Source organism: Elaeis guineensis, chromosome 3 (assembly GCF_000442705.2).
Source record: "Elaeis guineensis isolate ETL-2024a chromosome 3, EG11, whole genome shotgun sequence".
Classification (NCBI taxonomy): domain Eukaryota; kingdom Viridiplantae; phylum Streptophyta; class Magnoliopsida; order Arecales; family Arecaceae; genus Elaeis; species Elaeis guineensis.
The window spans coordinates 85,067,281-85,084,580 of NC_025995.2; the positions used below are offsets into that span (position 1 = coordinate 85,067,281).

At 33.1% G+C, this 17,300-nt stretch overlaps 1 protein-coding gene across 1 annotated transcript; it reads left to right on the plus strand.

Moving 5' to 3' along the window:
- The first annotated feature begins 10,518 nt into the window (after positions 1-10,518).
- On the plus strand, positions 10,519-13,004 carry LOC105041890 (CASP-like protein 2B1). The gene is made up of 3 exons (XM_010918952.4): positions 10,519-11,142; positions 11,256-11,388; positions 12,672-13,004. Exons 1-3 carry the CDS (start codon positions 10,919-10,921, stop codon positions 12,903-12,905), a joined length of 591 nt encoding a protein of 196 aa, XP_010917254.1. The 5' UTR covers positions 10,519-10,918; the 3' UTR covers positions 12,906-13,004.
- Positions 13,005-17,300: the final 4,296 nt, after the last annotated feature.

Genomic DNA, 17,300 nt, shown 5'->3' on the forward strand with positions numbered 1-17,300 from the left:
TTTTTTTTTTCCTATTAGAGAACCTTGGAATGGTCAATCCCTGTGACACAAAACAATGAACATGGACTCAATACTGATCATCCTGCTTGAGATTGCTGAACCATTCCTTCTGGATAATCTGCTATGCCTGTATTTTTAATTTTACATGAAGTTCATAACAGATGAGTGAGTGAAGGTGAGTAGGAATCTGGCATCCATGTCATCATCGATTTATTCGTTTCTCTCGATTCTCTACCAATTTATGTTTGCATGGCCACTTTTTACATATCTAGGTGTTTAGAAGCAAGGAAGTGTGTTCTCCATCAACTAGACTTTGGTGGATGCCTATCTACTTGAATTGTTTGTAGCTGAGACCTTTGGGGGATCCAATGACATAGAATTGTAGAATTTGTTTTGATTTTTTTCTTTTTTCTTTTGTGGACATTGGAACTTGATTTACTGAGAAACATAATATTAGAAAGCAATTATTGGCAAAGCTCAGCATGGAAGAATATTTTTGTTGTTGGGTTCGGTTGATTCATGCTTTTGCTTTTAGATGAGGACTGTGGGAAGTAAGGTATGCCGTCTCTCTCAATTCAACGTGTCCTGCAATCTATTGGCATTCCTAATCTCTATAGAGAAAGAAAAGAAATTATAGATGTGGAAATTAACAAGGGTTTAGTTGTTCAGTTTTCAGATATATTGTAGCAGTAAATGCGGGAGATGTGAATGTCATTTCAAAACAATCGAACACATCTTATTTTACTATCGTTATTGATTGGATTCGGGATGACACGAAATAATTGCAGGTCCATCCATTCCTCCATGACATTTGGATTTTTTTTTATGATTCTATCATAGTGTCTATCCGACATATCTTCTGGGAGGCAAACAGTATAGCACATTGGGTTGCAGTTTATGTTGCGGAACATATCGGAAGCTGGATCTACTAACAAGGTAAGACTCGTTCCTGGGCCATACAGTATTTTTTGTTTTCTGACTTTATAAGTTATACTTATATTAAAATGGTGTGATCATCCGTTTTTATCAAAAAAAAAACACACACACACACATCCTATTCTCATGCGGAAATGCTGGAGGTGGTTGGAGGATATTCTTCAACATCTAAATATTTCCTGAAGGCTGTGTGCATGAAAGGCCAAGCTTCACCTCTGCGTGGCACGTTGTCTCTATACGAATTTGCCTGGTTATGTATCTTTCTTTATTGTTGTAGCGCTGAACCTCTAAAATCTCCATCTGTGTCTCATTCTGTTAAATGTTTCTTGTAAAAATACATCCCACTTGTGATAATATGAGTGTACAAAAGTAAAAGCAGGACCATGTCATTATATTTGTGAATTACTATTTTTTTAATGTTAACAATATAATCTAGAATTAGAAACACAGAAATGATGGAATTACGAACCGCCCGATCCTCCTCCACCCACCTCTCTCTCTCCTAATAGCATCCATCCTTATTCCTAGCGGTAACAACTGGTTAAAATGAGCAAGGTTAATGATTTTTTTCTCATAAAAGGTGCAAGGTTAACTAGTTTGCATGTGGTTCTTAATTCAATCCTTAGTTATTGGCTGCCATGCACTTGGATTCATGAGGGCGTTTTTTTGCTGGAAATTGATGAGGGAATTCTTGATAAAGCTGAACCGGTTTTTTTTACTGTTTTTGTTGTTGGCAACAGTGATAAAGCTGCTTCAAAATCATAATTCTAGTTGAACCGGTTTGGTTGGAAATAAAACATGATAGTTTAAACCTTGGACCTAATCTTAGAAACACTTTTCAGGCCTGATGGACCACTTTCCATATTGCACGCCACTCATAACATTAGACTGGTCCCTCTTAAAGCTTGGGTCCATTAAGATGCTTTATTCAAGGCTTGTGATCTTAATTGCCCTACAAAGCCACAGTTAGGAGTGATTTTCTTGTGTTGCTTTCTATAATAAAACGGGGGTTGTCCTATCACTTTCAATCTTTTTGTATTCCCATTTGGATTTCTAGGCTTGTTTGGCTATATGAGGTTCTGCTTATTTTTTCAAAACAATATAAAGATGATGCGCTGTTGCTCGAGTTTGAACCTTGTTTTTTGAGTAATCTTGCTTGTCATGGTGAGCTCTCCTCTGCAGGTGGGCAACTATGGAATGCAAGGAACCAACATGTCTTCCAGCACGTTTTATCCTCTGCAACTCAGATCTCAGTGTGAGCTATTAAACTAGCAAACAAATTCCTTAGGGCTTGAGGCATGAGATTAGATTAATTAGATTGGTTTGAGATTCCTGGCAATATTTATTATCAATACAGTGTTCCAAAGTTCACATGGGTCATGGATTAGATCTGCTCTGATTAGAGGTGGGCATCGGGCCAGTTTGGCCTGGCCCGACATGAATTGGGCCATGTCTGGTATGGCCCGCCAAGTATTATAGTGGGCCGTACGGCCCAATACTAGCGGTCGGGCTGGGCTGGGGGTTTGGTGGCCCGCGGCCCAGGCCCGGCATGGCCCTTCAGGGCCTGGGCTGGCACGATCCGTCGTGCCAGGCACGGCACAGTACGTGCCCAAGCCTGGCACGGCCCACGTGCTAATCCATATGAGCCATGGCATGGCCTATTTGGCACGGGGTGTTTTTAAAATTTTTATTTTAAAAAATAATTTTTATAAAATAAAACAGATTGGGGACTTGGGGGATAAATAAAAAAAAAGATATTAAATTTTTTTTGTAAAAGTAAAAATCAACTTATAATGGTGGAGGATTTGGCGTAGACTCCTACCAGTTTATTAATATAAATCGAAATTGTACAAAAGAGAGAGAGACTAAGCTTGACCTTCAGAATACAATGAGAGGGAGAGAGAAAAAAATAGAGGAGATTCATCTCAACAAATAAAAAATAAACATATATAATTTTAAGAAATTAATAATTAAAAATAAATCTTACTAATTGTCTGTGCCGTTTGTGTCGTCCTCATCATTAGATCTAGTATTATGTCTTCCTCTGTCCTAAAGTCTCGCCTCCGCATCCAGCCAATCTTTGAAGCAGAGCAGTATCTCAACTGTCTCGCCCATCATCCTGCTCCTCTTTTCATCCAGAACGCACCGATCTATATTAAAAATCGATTTCGATGTTACTATAAACATCAGCACACTTAAAATATTACATGCAATTGTAGATATAACAGGATATTGATTTTTTACACTCTTCTATCAGGCCAACACATCAAGTTTTTTTATTTGATTTTCATCTAATGCAAAAGAGATTTTATTTCATAAATAAATTTTTAATTTGTTACTTAAAGATGAAGAAGATGCAGATGAAGAAGATGCATGTGAATGTCTCCTACGTGTAAAAAATGATAAAACAAATGATGAACGAGAGATACTAAAAATAGGCTGTGAAGATAATGTGGACTGTCTAGATCTTTGAATCTTTTCATTATATAATACAAAAATATTATAAAATAGCTGAGTTACCTTAGCTTTAGACGCTTCAGAATCATGATTCATATATTTATCAATTTTATCAAGTATATGTACGTCACTTAATTTGATCCATGGATTAAATACAGTAGCTAAGTTATGCATGGGATATACCACGTCCCAATACTGATTTCATTTAGTTTTAATTTCATGAATAATAGGCATTAAAATATTATCATATATATATTGTACAAATTAACCATAAATTATATATGCTTGTTGTAAAAATACATAAAAAGTTAGAAAATAAACACCTGAAAGAGTATTTATAGCATTATAAAAACTAACTAAAATATTTTCTAATTTTTTTTTTTCAATCAATTTCAGTCAAAATAAAGCCTAATCTACGATTATTTATATATACACTTAACAGATTTTTGTATGGATATGCATCATGAATCATTGTATATGTAGAATTCTAATGGATAACTACATCAAGTTTAAATTTTTTGAAATGTTTACCATTGTCTAGATACAATTGTTTAAATTCTTGTAATCGTGCTCTTAAAGATTGAATAAAAGATACTACATTCCTAATTCTTATAATTATATCTTGAATAATATCCATTCTAGCTTAAACAGAAAGATTCAAAATATGATATGCACATATAATATGAAACAAATTTTCATTAAGAATGGGATGAAAAGAATCCTTCAATAATTGGACAGCTATATTATTATTAGATGCATTATCAACTGTAACAAATATAATTTTATTACTAATACTATATGTAGCTACAGTTTGATAAATAGCATTGGATATTTGTCGGCCAGAATGGGGATGATCAAAAGAACGAAAAGCAAGAATACACTTATTTAATTGCCAATCATTGTCAATATAATGAGCAGTGATAGAAATAAAAGTTATACTACTTACAGATGCAGTCCATATATCAGAAGTTAATAATATTTTTGTATTTAAGATAGAAAGAGCTTCAATCAAATTATTCTTCATTGCTAAGTAATTAGTCATAGCTACTCTTCTAAATATATGTCATTGATTCTTCTGTAAACAGGTTGTAAATTTAATTAAGTATACTCTTTAAAATTAAAAGATTCACATAGGCTAAAAGGTAATTCATCCATAACCATCCATTTTACAAGCACTTTTTCTTTTATTTTCATAATTATAAGTAAAAATTCCTACAAAGGCACCCTTTGTGTATTAAGGATGCTTTGAAGATGAAAATCACTTATCCTATGAGACTCTTAATGTCTCTTCAAATGATCAGTTCCTCCAAAACTAGTACAACTATATAATTTGATATCTATTTTATATTTTGCCTTATAGACTCCATCAACTAAAACTCTATCAAAATTATTCTACACAACACTAGTCCTTTTATGGAAAGAGGATCTAGCTTCAATAGAAGAGGCTTCAGAGGGAGTAAGAAGAGTTTTTTTCTCTTCAAAAATAGGAGAAAAGCTGTATTGCACGACGGCAATACTCTCATCATCATAATTTGCCATCTAAACTAAGTAAATGTAAAAAAAATAAAAACTAACCCGTAACCAGTAAAAGAAAATTGAGTAGAGCCGAAGAGAAAGAAGAGGTGAGCGGAGAATTGGAGGGCCAGAAAAAGAGGATCGGGCCAAAAGAGGAGAGCCGAAGAGAGTAGAGTCAGAAGAGTTGCTTTTTAAACTCCAACCTCCAAAAGGAAGGCACTTCCTTCTCTTGTATAACTCTTAAATTGCTAAACTATAATTGCTTCTTGTTAAATATTGAATGATAAAGAGCAGAATTGCTAGAAGAAAGAATAAATAAGAGTAGAGAGATTAGAGAGGGAGAGGATTGGTTTGATAAATTGGTGTAGTGAGAATGAAAGAGGAGGCCCTATTTATAGAAATCTCAAAACTTTTATTTTCCTAAAATACCCCTCAATCTAGCCATTTTTTGACTGTTGAAGGGGTCAAAATGATCATTTTTTCAAATATAACCATTATAACCCAAAAAAATAAAAAAAAATTTAGCTATTATGGACCGGGCCTGGCCTGTAACGGCCTCAAATAGGCCGTGCTTGACACAGCCCGTAACGGGCTCAAAGGGGCCATGCTTTTAGGCTGATTTTTATTTTTAAAAAGAAAAAAATAAAAAGGTCGGGCCATCAGGCCCGTGTGCTGTCCATCAGGCTCATGGGCCTGATGGGCCACAGGCTATGCCTGGCACGGCATGCCAGGCTTCGGGCTTAGGGCCGTGCCAGGCTAGAGTTTGGTGTAATTAGGCTGTTTACAGAATGGGCCGTGTCCGGCACGGTCTGTGGCCTGATTTGTCTGGACCAGACTGTGCCAGGCACGGCCTAGTGCCCAAGTCTAGCTCTGATACTATTTTGAAACAATTCATGATTTCATCCAAAAAAGATAGTTAGAAAATGCTACTTGAATTTTTTGGTTATATATAAGTATTTAAAATTTAGTGAGCACATAACTGATATAGACCTAAACATACGCCCTCACGGTCCTTACATAGAATAGTTTGGGTCGTTTAATTCACAATGGAGTGCAATTATTCTTCTCCTTATCTATTTATCTTGCAGAGCTAGATGCTGTTTGAGAGGGTCTAATATTTGCTACTTGTGATTTACAAGTACCTAATATTTGGTTATAAAGTGATTTTGTCACCACTATCCAACAGATCAATAATCCTATTTTGCTGTTGCAAGTTACATACAAATTTTTCAGTAATTTCTTAGAGCCTATCATTCATTTCCCACTACTTCCAAGCAATTAAGAAGCTAACCAGCCAGCTGCTTGGTTGGCTAGAAGGGGAACCAGCTTTGGCAATATCCATCCTCAGTTTTCTTTACTTATTAATACTGATAGTTTAGGTTGCTGCTGTTTTAGATTTTCAAACTTCTTGAGATGTGGATGCAACCTCTCTATTACAAAGAAAAAGAGGGTTTCTTTCTCCCTACAAAAATGAGATCAGAAAAAAAATCAGAGGATAATATTAAGTGAATCAATAGGAAACTTTGATTCTCACACGGTATTGGAACTTGCTCTTTGAACGAGCCAATCGGTAGCTTGATTTCCCTTTGAAGCCTTAAAAAAATAAGAGTATCTTCAGACTATTTTCTTGGTGTTAAACCAAGAAATAATAGTAGTAGAGTGAGTTTTCTTGGACTGAGATAGCATTGCTTTTAAACTTTGGAAGGGTTATTACCAAAAAAAAAAAACTTTGGAAGGGCCATCTTGAAAATTTCAAGCTATTTTGGATTTTGATGGTGACCGGTGAGTAGTTAGTAGTCAGAGTTTCGCATTAAATAAGAAAAGAAGTGCATTTTTCCATGAGAAGTGCTTCTTCATCTCTTTCCCCTGACCGCGAGCTCAACCCCCGCAGCCCAACTCTTTCTCTCTCTTAATATTCCTCCTTCCCTCTCTTATAGCTATGTTGCTGCAAGTCTCCGGTCCGTGCTAACATGACTGCAGTTGGACACCATCTAGAATTTAGGACACCAGAAGAGACTTGTAGGAGAAGTCTGTACTTTGCCGGAGGTATTCCGACAGTCAATAGGAGATTTTTCAATATCTAAGCCAGTCAAAATTCGAAAATAATAAAGAAAGAGAGAAAAATGATGAGAGAAATAAATTTTTTTTTAAAATCATTTTTTTGTAGATAAAAAATTTATCTAAAAACTTATTTTTTTATGTAAATATTTTTTAAATAATATTTAGATAGAAAAATAATTTATTTATATTCTTTTATGTATTGAAAAATGACTTGAGAACCTGTTACCCATATTCTTTTGTATTACTATTTTTCTAAATAAGTTACTATGATCTATCTATATTTTTCATAATATTTTTTATTATATAAATATTATTATATATTTAATTAAACTATATTATTAATATATTAATATAATATAATATAATATATTAATATATTATATTAATATAATATAATATATATTATGTAATATTATTATATATAATAATATAGTATAATATAATATATTATATTAATATATACTATTATATATAAAATATATTATATTATTATCATTGTATTATATAAATATATATAATATATTATTATATTATATTATTATAATATATTAATATATATTAATATATATTAATATATATTATATTAATATATATTAATATATAAGAATATATTATATTATTATATTATTATAATATATTATATAAATATTATATTTTATTATTATATATTATATCATTATAATATATTATCATATATTATAATAGTATATTAATATATTATTTTATTTATTATTATATATTATATCATTATAATATATTATCATATATTAGAATAGTATATTATATTATTATTTATAATATTATAGTATAAAATATTAATATAATATATTATTTTATTATTATATATTATTATAATATAATATATATTATATTATATTATATCATTATATATAAAAATATAGTATAATATATCATAAATATTAATATATAATATATTATAGTATATTATAATATATTATACTATATTATTATATTATTAGAGTATTATATAAATATAATATAATATATTTTATTATTATATATCATTTTATTTTATTATAACATATTATATTATATTATATTATTGTATTATAATATAAAATATTAATATATTACATTATGTTATTGTTATACATTATTATAATATAATATAATATTAATATCTTATATTAATATAATGTAATATATATTATATAATATTATTATATATAATATTATAGTATAATATATTATAAATATTAATATATAATATATTATATTATTATATTATTATATAAATATTATATTATATTATATTATTATATGGTTAAGGATATGTTAGGAATGAATTAAATGGATTACTTTTTAGATTAATAAAAAAATAATTTAGCCACCTCCTAAGTGGGTAAGATTTTCTTCTATTTTATGGATAAATGCTATCCATGGAAAAATAATTTATCCATCTTGAAAATTATGAAAATATGGATAAGTTGGTCAATGAAAATGTTGATCAATTTTTTTATGATATTTATCCATAAAAGAACAGGCCTTTAGGAGTTCTCCCTTCCAAAAAATCTTAGGGTCCTCTTCATACTTATTTTATAAAGAGGTTGAGCCATAAGCTAGTAGTCAGAATCTATAGATTATTAGGTCTGCTTCTTTAGGCAGTTGGACTATATTCTGGCCATTTATTGGGAAAGAAAATCCATCCGCTAACCTTCGAATTAAGGTTATTAGTCGTGAATGCCATTGTAGGCTTCATCCATGTAGAAAGTTGAGTTAGTAGTCTGAAATAGGTGCAGGGTTAAAATCTCAGGCAGAGTCTAGTGCAATTTCACCAAGTCGCTTTGGGTACACCTCAAAGAGAGAATTTATATCGGTCAGTGGGTTTCTTCCACAACAAGCTCCATTGCTTTTCTTTCAGTTTATTTGAATTCATTTAAGGTTAGATTTTTGTTCTTTTTTCTCTTTTCTATTTGTATTTTTCTTTTTAAATTTTAAATGAGAAAGAAAATTATTGCTCAATAAAAATGAGCAAGAAAGTTGAAATTTGAATCCTGAAATTAGTATTTTGATCTTTCTTTTTTTAGTTAGATTCATGCAATTTGAGGCTTTGTTGGAAAATGCAATCGAGGAAGGACAATACCATAAACCATTTTCTATCTCTATGCAATTAAATATGATATCATTACAATTCACATGGTAATAATAATCTCCACAATTTACACAAGTAATTGATAGATAGAATAATCAAGCAAACCACAAATAAGTGACACCATAATTTTTAACATGAAGAATCCTTTGAATGAAGAAAAGATCACAGGACCTAGTCCAGTTAAAAACTTTCACTACTTAAAATAATAGAATTATAAGGAGTTCTATTTAGTTCAACTGGAGACTAAACAAATATTATCAAGATTGAATTTTGACTTCCATAATAAGAATATGTATCATCAAAAAGATCATATTCAACAATAACTTAACAACAAAATAAAGGATGGATCTCATGAGGTATGGATGCTTGAAATATCCATGGAGGTTTGAAGGTTTTTCAAAAATCTAAAAATTATTCAATTTATAACTCTTAATATCGGAAATACAATATTGAAATTCTAATAAAATAAAAATAAAATAAATCATCCAATCATCTCATAAAATATCATCATGAGTATAGAATTTTTTTCTTTTATTGTTCTTTTTGTTTTTTGAAGGAAAAAGGGAAGCCACAGAGAGCTATCCCTTAATTTATTTCATAATAAGAAATAGATACAATTTACATAATATATAGAAAGAGGGTACTTATAAAAAAAAAAAAATCAGATTCTAGAAGATAATGCCAAACTTTCAAGTCTCTTTCAAAGGCTTTGTACCTTAGAATTAGTCTTAGATGGACAGAGAATGCTCTTGCTTCTTAAAGATTGGATAATGTTTTGAAAATTGAGTAAATAGACCCTTTCTTGATTAAGAATATACGTGTATTCTCTATCTCCATATCTCCCAATAAACTACAGCCATAAGCATATTTCCTACCTTATTGTCCAAATAACTTCTAATTTTTTTTTCTCTAACTCATTCAAAGGTCAAGGACTGAAGATGACATTCTTTTCGGTCTCAATTACAGCTTAAGAGTAGTCCATATACTTCGAGCGAACGTGCATACGAAGAAAAGATGATTACTTGTTTCTATATTTAATCCATGTAAAATATAAGTATTGCTAACATTCCAACTCTTTTTGGCGAGCTCCACATCTATGTGTAGTTTATTCCTTGTTACTAACCACAAGGAGATCTTGACTTTTTCAGGAGGACGGATCGTCCAACGCTAGCCAATCAGCTAGCTTCTTTGCTTATCTTTCTTGTTCCTCTCAGATCTTCGGTATTGCAGATGTGTCAATATGGAAACTGACTCAAAATAGGTTATTCCCCGTTCGCTCTTCCTTTATTATTTACAATTGACCATTTTGTTTAGTCACTGCAACCTGTGTCCTGATGCTAAACCAAAAGGGCTTGGGAAGAGAAAAGGTCCAAAATGAGCCACCTGCACCACTTCCTCTCCTCTCTCTCTCTCTCTCCCCCCCTTTTTTTTGGTGTGGGGCACTCCCGGCCGCATGCTGTTTTTGTGATGTATTTCACAATCTTCATGAAAATTTTGTTGCTGCTGCTTTCCAGCAGAGCTAAACTCCATCCAAAATCTTCAGTTGCACAACCTGTGGATCTTGAATAAATAGAGGGTCCACTTGCACATCCATTGCTGTGCAAATAGGTGAACAAATTAATGTATAATCAATGCTCATCTACCTATCACCCACATTAAATAGGTGACACCAAGTAGAAAGCTGGAGCAAAAGCAGCCAACCAGCTTGTTTTCCTTGCCATAGGCTCCATAAAAGGGGAGATCCTATATTGAATTCATATTGGTGGGATTGGCAGGGAAAGAATTTTGCTTTTTTGTTCTTGGATCTTTCCTGGCTAGAGAATTTGTTCAGAGAATATGAGCAAATTTGATGGTGTTTGTCCATGGAATGTGCCTGTGCACCATCGCAATGGCAGATGGAATGCATTGGAGGGGAGGCTGAGGGTGGGAGAGGTGGCTTTGAGGTGTGTCGTATGTGGGCTTGCAGTGCTTGTGGCTGCCCTTGTGGGGACTGACACACAGGTCAAGAAGATCGTCTTTGTGGAAAGGAAGGCCAAGTTCACAGACATGAAGGCTTCAGTGTAAGCAATCCCTGAAGCCTTCCCTTAATGACATACAAGAATACAAATAGTGTTCTTTGCATCAACTTCTTGGTTTTTTTTTCCCCCTTGCTTTACATTGCTTTTGGATGCAGGTTTCTGGTGATATTTAATGGGATAGCTGCATGTTATAGTCTTATACAAGGCCTACGATGTGTGGTTACCTTAATCAGGGGGAATGTTCTGTTAAACAAGCCCGTAGCTTGGCTTATTTTCTCATGTGATCAGGTGAAAGAAATCTATCTTTGAATGGATCCTTATTGTTGTCAGGACAATTTGCCAAATGATTAATTAGTTTCTATACATGCCTTGATGTTTTCATGCAAAACCATTTCCAAACCCCTATTGAAACTTTGCTTACATATTATTGTTGTCATTGTTAACCAGCAGTGCATCTTCCTCATTTATGAAATATACCCTTGAATTAAATCTCCAGTTTTGGGTATCATGCATGCAAGGGAAGACTTGAATTGCTCTGATTAAAGGAAGAATTAGCAATTGTGATTTCCAATGATAAATATACTTGCATATTGAATTAAGTATTCCTTCTCCTTCTCTCCCCCAAGTAAAATGTTAAAACCAAGGTGTATTTTCATTAAAGAATTAGGTATGTTTAGAGGAACACTAAAAATGGCAACCTGCCCTTGTGGGAGGGCCAAGGACCAAATATGAAGGCCCCAGATATTGGTGCTACAATGGTGAGAATGATTTGCTATCAAAATTATAGTTGCCATATCCTAATCATCTCGGTACGTCAAACATCTATTGTTATATTGCGCATACTGCTAGCTGCACAATATGTGTGAGGTGTTGCTAATTTTGACCCAAACTTCAATTTATGTTTTGCTGAACAATTGAACCATCTTTATGCAGTATATTTCTTTTAGAGAACTACTTCAGTTCAACCTTAAAATGAACTTTATATAAGATCTTGTCTCCCAGTCTTGATCCAAATTAAAATAGAGCATAGCCAACATGTCTCATAATTGTGATGAAATAAGATATTGTGCAATTTGTCTTAGGTACTACAACGGACTTCTTTTTTCATATACTTTGGTCTTTCAATTAACAAACCAAGACTTCAATGCATTCATAATTACCATTTTGAGGTGATCCCCGTTAGGGACAATCTGCCAACGTGCAATTATAATGGGCTGGTCCTGATGATGTCGACCAATGTCTGCTAATCCAATAAAAATTGTTGTCCATATCAGTGTTTGCCACCTAAGCACATAGCCCTTCATTATTCAAATGGTTTCTTGGAGCTTATTTATGTTGGTCAATTTTGCAACGGAGATTAGTTAATTCGTATACCGTATGCGCATCATTATTGTAAGCACTTTTTCCATCAAAGCTCAATAGTCTTTTCCAACCCCCCCCAACCCCCCACCCACCCCCCCCAACCCAACCAAAGAAAAAAAGGAAAAAAAAAAAAAAAAAAACACAGCTAATGAAAAAAAAGAGTAAACTTATACACCATCATGTTGAATAATGTATCCCATTCATTTCAGGTAATGGCATACGTATCAGTAGCTGCAGTGGCAGCAACCACACAATCAGGATTGCTTGCGGAATTTGGCCAACCAGAGCTTCAATGGATGAAACTATGTGATATGTATAGGGGATTCTGTATCAAGGCTGGATGTGGTTTAATGATTGCTTTTGTGGTCACCTGTTGTATTCTCATACTTTCCTGTATCTCTGCATTTAACCTTTTCCGACTGTATGGGAATAACAAAAGATGAGGGCAGTGGAAATGTATGGACATAGCTCTATCTTCTCCCTGTTTTACTTCTGCCATTTATCTATAACTAATTTGCTGGTAAGCTAGCATATTATAATGATGACCTTTGTGTTTTTCTAAAACATATATATATATATAAAAATGTTATCTGATAGTACAATTTAACCGCGAATTCTTGTGTATCAGAGACCAATTTAGCCATGCATGGTAGACCTAAATCATGCACTTTGGTTTTGTCCATGGCTCATATTATTTATACTGGAGTCAGACATGTGCAAGCAGATTATTTAATGAAAGTGTGCTATGTGACTTGGTATCTCATGAAGAACTTAAAGTAAAATTTTGACTAATAAAAAGTTTCCACTCGACTATGTTCAAATCAAGAATATCAGCTATCATGGTTGGTGGCCAAGATCAAGATGAACTGAGATCCCGATTTATCATGGTTGAGATGGAAGATTGATGACACTAAGGAAATCAATTTGGAAGCAGAAAAGAAAGAAAATATGGACCTAGTTGACTCAACCATAACACAAGTTGAATTTATTCTTGAGACCTTACTTTGAAGTAAGGTTTTCATTCTAACTTGCAAACCTGATACCTGACCTGGATATGGATTTGAGATTGGGTTTGGATTTGAGAGCATTATTTGAAGTAAGGTTGGGTTGGGATTTGAAATTTTTATACCTGACCTGATCCGAATCCACATAACTATCCAATTTATATATATGCATACATATAAAAAAAATACATACATAGTATTACATGGTTCTAGGCCCCATGCCAATTAATGATGCTCTTTTCTTAGGCTCGGATGGTTAGGAGCACATACCATCGGTGGTCCAATCCTTGACATTTTGGGTTTAACACTCTTCGTAGATTTTAGTAGCTTGGAGGGATTGCCCCTTGAACTATTTTTCTCTTGGAGGTCAGATTTTGGACAAATAGGTGAATGGGACATGATCTTACACCATTATTGTCCAAGAAAAAAGTGATTATAGCAACTCAATTGTTTGTACAAGATAACACATGAAAAAATGTGATTAGTTAATCAATCAAATATTAAAAAAAATTTAATATCTTTTTGACATCGTGGATTGTGCATAAAAGGTGCAGTATAATGGAGTGCAATATAAATAATTTTCTTCTACCATTCCACTCAAATTTCTTAATAAAATAATAAAGAATATTAAGAACTTATTAAATTAGGGTTCTAAGTCCTTTACTTTTTTAAAGATTCATAAAACTGTTACATTGGTCATTTATTTTTTGTAGCGAGGTCCGTCTTTCAAAACTTGGGTTAGATTTCTCTATTCAAAAGAGATTATAATAGGTTTAACTTTAATTTATCCTCAACCCATTCATTGTTGGGCTCAAGTTAAATCTAGCTAGGTTGAGGATGAGTTGGGTACGGCTTAGGCATCGGATTTGCAAGTTGAGTGACAACCCTAGTAGCATAACATATAATTGACCCTAGTATCATAGTGTTTTGTTTTGAAATTCCCCATATATATTCCTAGTTTTTGAATTTTCATCATGGCATCTATAATAAGATCCATTTTTGAATTTCCATCATGGTATCTATGATAAGATCTAACACATCTAGCAACTTGTTGAGCATACTTTTTTGTCACCTGAATCAATCCTCAATAAGTTGCATAGAGTATGAGCTCGGAGCCACCAAAGTAAACATAGAGTAAATATAGTGAAACTATGATCATTAATTTTTTTAAAAAATATAACAGTCATTAAATTTTTTTAAAGAATCAACAAATAAAGAAAACAAAAGACAACAATCTACATGACAAGATGCCACTTTGTGCCTCTATATCCTTTTACCATCTCTTTTGAATTTCTTCTTAGTAATAGATGAGTTGAAGGCACTCCATTTCCTCAGTCAGTAGTTGTCACATCTTCTGATTTGCTATTTCTCTCATCCATCTCTTGTTCCTCTGCACATGTATGAGATCATGAAAATTATGAATAATCAATAATTACTGGTTCTTAATGTTTAATCTGACCAAAAAATGCTTAATGCAGCATACATGCCAATTTTTTTATAACATGTCCCGGATACTTAACCTAGATTCACCTAAATTATATGTTAAAATTGTCCTAATGATAACCAAACATTGCTAGTGAGTAATATGAAACCTAACCTATTTCACTTGAATGAATGGTTAGGCTTTTTACCATACATTTTGGTTAATTATAATAAACCTAGAAGATTATGCTTCCTTAATTTTAAGTCCTACTTATTTCCTTTATATTTAAAAGAAATCCTTCTTGGTTCTTGTATATTTCATGAGAATCACTTGGACTTTTCCTCTTTTTTATTTCTTTCATGCAACATTATCTTTCTAATTATCCTTTCATTCTTTTGCCTTGATATATCGGCATGTTGCATCTATGAAGCTGGAAAAAGCTTTTCTTAGGAAAGTTGACTCCATTGGAGGCCTTCTACAATCAAGTTGGAACATGATCTTAATTCTTGTGGAACCTCAATAAATCCACTAGCATCATATTATATATTGTAGATATTTTCATTTTAAGTTCTAATTGTCATGGTTGGCTTCCTATTAAATTATCAAATAATGCTGACTTGGTGAGATGCATCACACCATATGTTTATGAGGTTTAAGATCTAACAAATTATATCATAATGTGAGAGATCTTCTTCAATCATATGTTATCATAGAATTTTTTGAAGAGTTGTGCTTTGATTGAAAGTTGAAAAAGAAGCTTTATTTTTAAATCCTCATTCATATATATGTAGCCATTCTAGACAAAAGAAACAATAACATATGATTGAACAAGATAGAAAAATAGTCACAAAAAAAAAACAAGATAGAAAAATCATAAAGAAATTAACAAATAGAAATTCTGATGTGGTATCTTGCACATCCAGATTCAGGAAAAATAGGCTGTGAAGTGTAGATCACTAACCATATTCAAGGACAGATCAATCAATATGAGCCACACCATGCAAGCAGATATTTTTGAGAGAAATGCAAAAAGATAAATTTATTTAGCAGACATCACAAACCTAGTCTTTTTTTTAGGTAATACGAAGATGCTCTGTTATGGCCCAGCCCAATTAGGCCTTAAACCCAGTCTACAAAGCCCGAAAAAAAAAAAAAAAGAAAATCGAAGAAGACTCTCTACGGGAGTCTTCTTCCTTCCGATCTACTCCTAATCGAAGTTAGAAATCGCTGCGGAGAGGAGTCAAACTCCTCCCCTCCGGCTCTATTTAAAAGGGAGACCCCTTCTCCCTTTTTCCCACAAAGAAAATCGGAGCCAAACGGTGAGGATCGCCAGAAATCACTCGCAAGAGCCCGTCACTGTGCTTGCCTCGATTCCTCACCACAATGTCACTGGAGCTCGAGGTAAGCCCGATTGCTCTCCCTCTCTTCTCCTCCTTCCTTCCTGTACCCGTATGCATGATCGCCAGCGATCGGAGTCGTCGGATTTTGTTGCGGAAGAAACCTCCATTTTTATCCTCTTTTCTTCGATTTTTCGGACATCGATGGTCGCCGTCGGCCACCAGTTTGGGTCCCTCCGAGCTGCCCGTCGTCGTCCTCTTATCGTCGGCCAGTCTCGTGCCGATCGACCATCGGTTGGCCGACTAATCAAGGGGACTATGAGGTCCCCTATTTCGGCCCAAGTTAAGCCGTGGGGAGAAGAAAAGAAAAAGAAGAAGGAAAAGAAAAGAAAAAAAAAGAAAAAGAAAAGAAAAAGAAAAAAAAGAAGAAAAAGAAGAAGAAAAATAGAAAAAAATATAGACTTTCTGCTTTCTCTCTCTCCCTCTTTTCTTCTTTCTACTTTCTCTTTCTCTCTCTAATCTCTTTTTACTTTCTCTCTCTACTTTCTCTCTCTAGGTTAATTCTCTCTCCTAAGATTTTTAGAATTTTGAGAAGAATGATGATGAATTGAAATTGATCCTAATAATAAATTTTGATTTGTGATCGCCGGACGGTATACCGGCATCCACTTTGATCAGACCTAATATTTTTTTAAGATTCTATTTCTCATGATTTTATTGAATTATTCACATGATAATTTCAGCATGATTTGATCTGATCGATCGGATTTGTTGAATCATATCGTCTGAGGAGTCCAAGATGAATTTTCTCTCTTTAAAATTTTTTCTCTCTAAAATTATTTCTCTCTCTTGATCGATTTATCAATAAATTTTTTTTTAATATTTTTGATCTGATGAAGAATCCTGGTCCATGATTGTCAGATAGCATACTGGCACCCACCTTGATCAGAGCAAATATCTTTAGATTTTATCACCCATGATTCTATTGAATTATCTGTGGTAATTTCAGCATGATTTGATTAATTTATCTTGATCTGATCAATCGAATTTGTTGAACCGTATCGTCTAATTAGT

Coding starts and splice junctions, on each gene's coding strand:
- LOC105041890 (XM_010918952.4), top strand. CDS start 10,919: ATGAGCAAATTTGATGGTGTTTGTCCATGGAATGTGCCTGTGCACCAT. Junction 11,143..11,255: donor ACAGACATGAAGGCTTCAGT/GTAAGCAATCCC, acceptor TTTTGGATGCAG/GTTTCTGGTGATATTTAATG. Junction 11,389..12,671: donor TTATTTTCTCATGTGATCAG/GTGAAAGAAATC, acceptor CATTCATTTCAG/GTAATGGCATACGTATCAGT.